At 43.0% G+C, this 2,011-nt stretch overlaps 1 protein-coding gene across 1 annotated transcript in view; it reads right to left on the reverse strand.

Annotated features, from left to right (window-relative positions):
• The window catches only part of LOC103923990 (engulfment and cell motility protein 1), a 160,088-nt gene that overhangs the window by 96,405 nt on the left and 61,672 nt on the right, over positions 1-2,011 (reverse strand). The window contains exon 8 of the mRNA XM_009332425.1: positions 76-227. Within this exon, the coding sequence (XP_009330700.1) occupies positions 76-227 (152 nt within the window). The remainder of the gene's footprint in view (positions 1-75; positions 228-2,011) is intronic.

Below are 2,011 nucleotides of genomic sequence, written 5' to 3' on the forward strand. Positions count from 1 at the left end.
CCAAATGCTGTGCTCATTTGGAGGGGGGGCGGGGCCGGAAATCCACCATTTCTGGTGGCAGTTGAAGACACTCACCCCTGTAGATGTGGGATTAGCTGCCCAATTGTGATCTCTTGTGCAACCTTCTGGTACAGGTCGTGGCTATTAAGCACCATCGATTCCAGGATTGCTAGTGACCGTTGCAAGATAGAGATGTCCGAGGCAAATTTGTTCACATAGCTTGCTATCTACAAATTCAAACATTTAGAGAATTTACATCTTGTCATGAAAACAGGGAAAGGGAAGAAAGAAAACTGTGGACGTGGCTCAGACAGGCATTAGAATAAAAGTACTCTTGTTCACATGCCAGGTATCAGTGAATACCTGAAAGCAACCAACCAGGCACTGCAGATACCTTCAAAGGACACAGTGACACAGATTCTTCAGCTGGCACAAATCACCGTAGATTTATGTCAATATTCATACCACCAAAATATATGCTTCAACATTACATTATGAACACGATAAATCAACATTAAAAAACTAGAACAGTTATATTTTTTGTGAGGAAAACTTTGGAAAGGACAAGGAGAATACTTATTCTCTCCAGTAGAAATCTGCATAGCCAGTTTTCTCTAAACAAATATCTAGACTCAAGGCAACTGTTTCAAAAGAGAAACAGCTCTCTGGCAAAACACACTCTAGCAAAATATGCCTTTTTTTTTCCCCCCTTGCTGTTACCAACCACACTGCAAGCTCTCTCCAGGTTACAAATTAAAACCCTGTTGATGATCATTTATCAGCACAACTGGTTCCATAACTCCGTCTAGAGTTCAGTCTTGCTAAGTGTTCATGCATTAATAACCTTCATTTTTACTGCAAGCTGCCACAAACAAATGGCATGTTAATCAAAATCATGTCTGACCTCCACTTTTTTGCAGTGTGGCAATGACATGCTGCACACTCATCTGCAGAGCCAACACAGCTGTGCAGTAAGATGTGGCAATGTGTGTTATTCCGCGTGCTGCCCAGTCCTTGAACCCGGCTCCCCAGGAAGAAGCTTGCCTTCGGCTGATGCAGGAAGCGAGAACTGCCTGGGTTTTCCTTGAATGCACTGATACCAGCACAGTCAAGCTGAAAGGTACCCAAGGAAGCACAGACAGACAAAAGAAATGTCGTGTGACTACAGTTACTTGCTCTTTACAGCCAAGTAACAGACTACAGTGGCCCTGTCTCAAGTTTGATGGGTTCCTTCCAGAAAACTTCAAGTCCACATGCTTCTTCAGTACTCATGCTACAAGCCACTAATGTGATTATACTGTTTCTGATTCTGGATGCTTGCTTAGACCTTGGCATAGTTTTCCTTTTGGAGGAAGAAAGGTATGCCCTATGCTTGGAAAAGCTGCCTAGCTACCTGTAAAATTCACAGTTAAATACTGACATGTGGACAATGACATTGTTTTGCACTTGTGACATTTTGAGTAGTGTTGAAGGAGCAGAACACCCTTTCTGCAACTTTGGTTGGAGACGACAAGGAAAGAGGGACAGATTTTTCTTCTTCTACCCTATTGCAGTGCTGCTCTTTGCTCTGCTACTTGGTTTGCATTGCCACGATAGGAACATGCTATGCTGAATAAAACTCAATTGAGGAAATACACATTGACTTTACAGAAAATAAAGAACCAACCCATGCATGCAGAGAGAATAGGAGAAGAGAAGCAACTCAGTTAGCCTTTTTCTACTCTGGGCTTTCAATATCTGCTGCCTGCAAGTCCTGAGCCCAAGTAATATTTACATTAGTATATGATGCACATTGTGCTATTTAGAGTAACAAGCTGTATCTCAGAAGCACTGTACTACCCTACCTCTCTCAATGGTAATCCAGTTGTTTTCTGATGCACTGCAGCCAGAGCTGCCAGATGTCCAGAAGGCCCACAATACGGACAGTGTATGCACAGAGCAACTCTGCACCGCTCACAGAATAAACCAAATGCACTCTGGATGCCTCAGAGTCATCAGACATCCATGGATC

This window comes from Pygoscelis adeliae, unplaced genomic scaffold (genome assembly GCF_000699105.1).
Source record: "Pygoscelis adeliae isolate BGI_AS28 unplaced genomic scaffold, ASM69910v1 Scaffold58, whole genome shotgun sequence".
Classification (NCBI taxonomy): Eukaryota; Metazoa; Chordata; class Aves; order Sphenisciformes; family Spheniscidae; genus Pygoscelis; species Pygoscelis adeliae.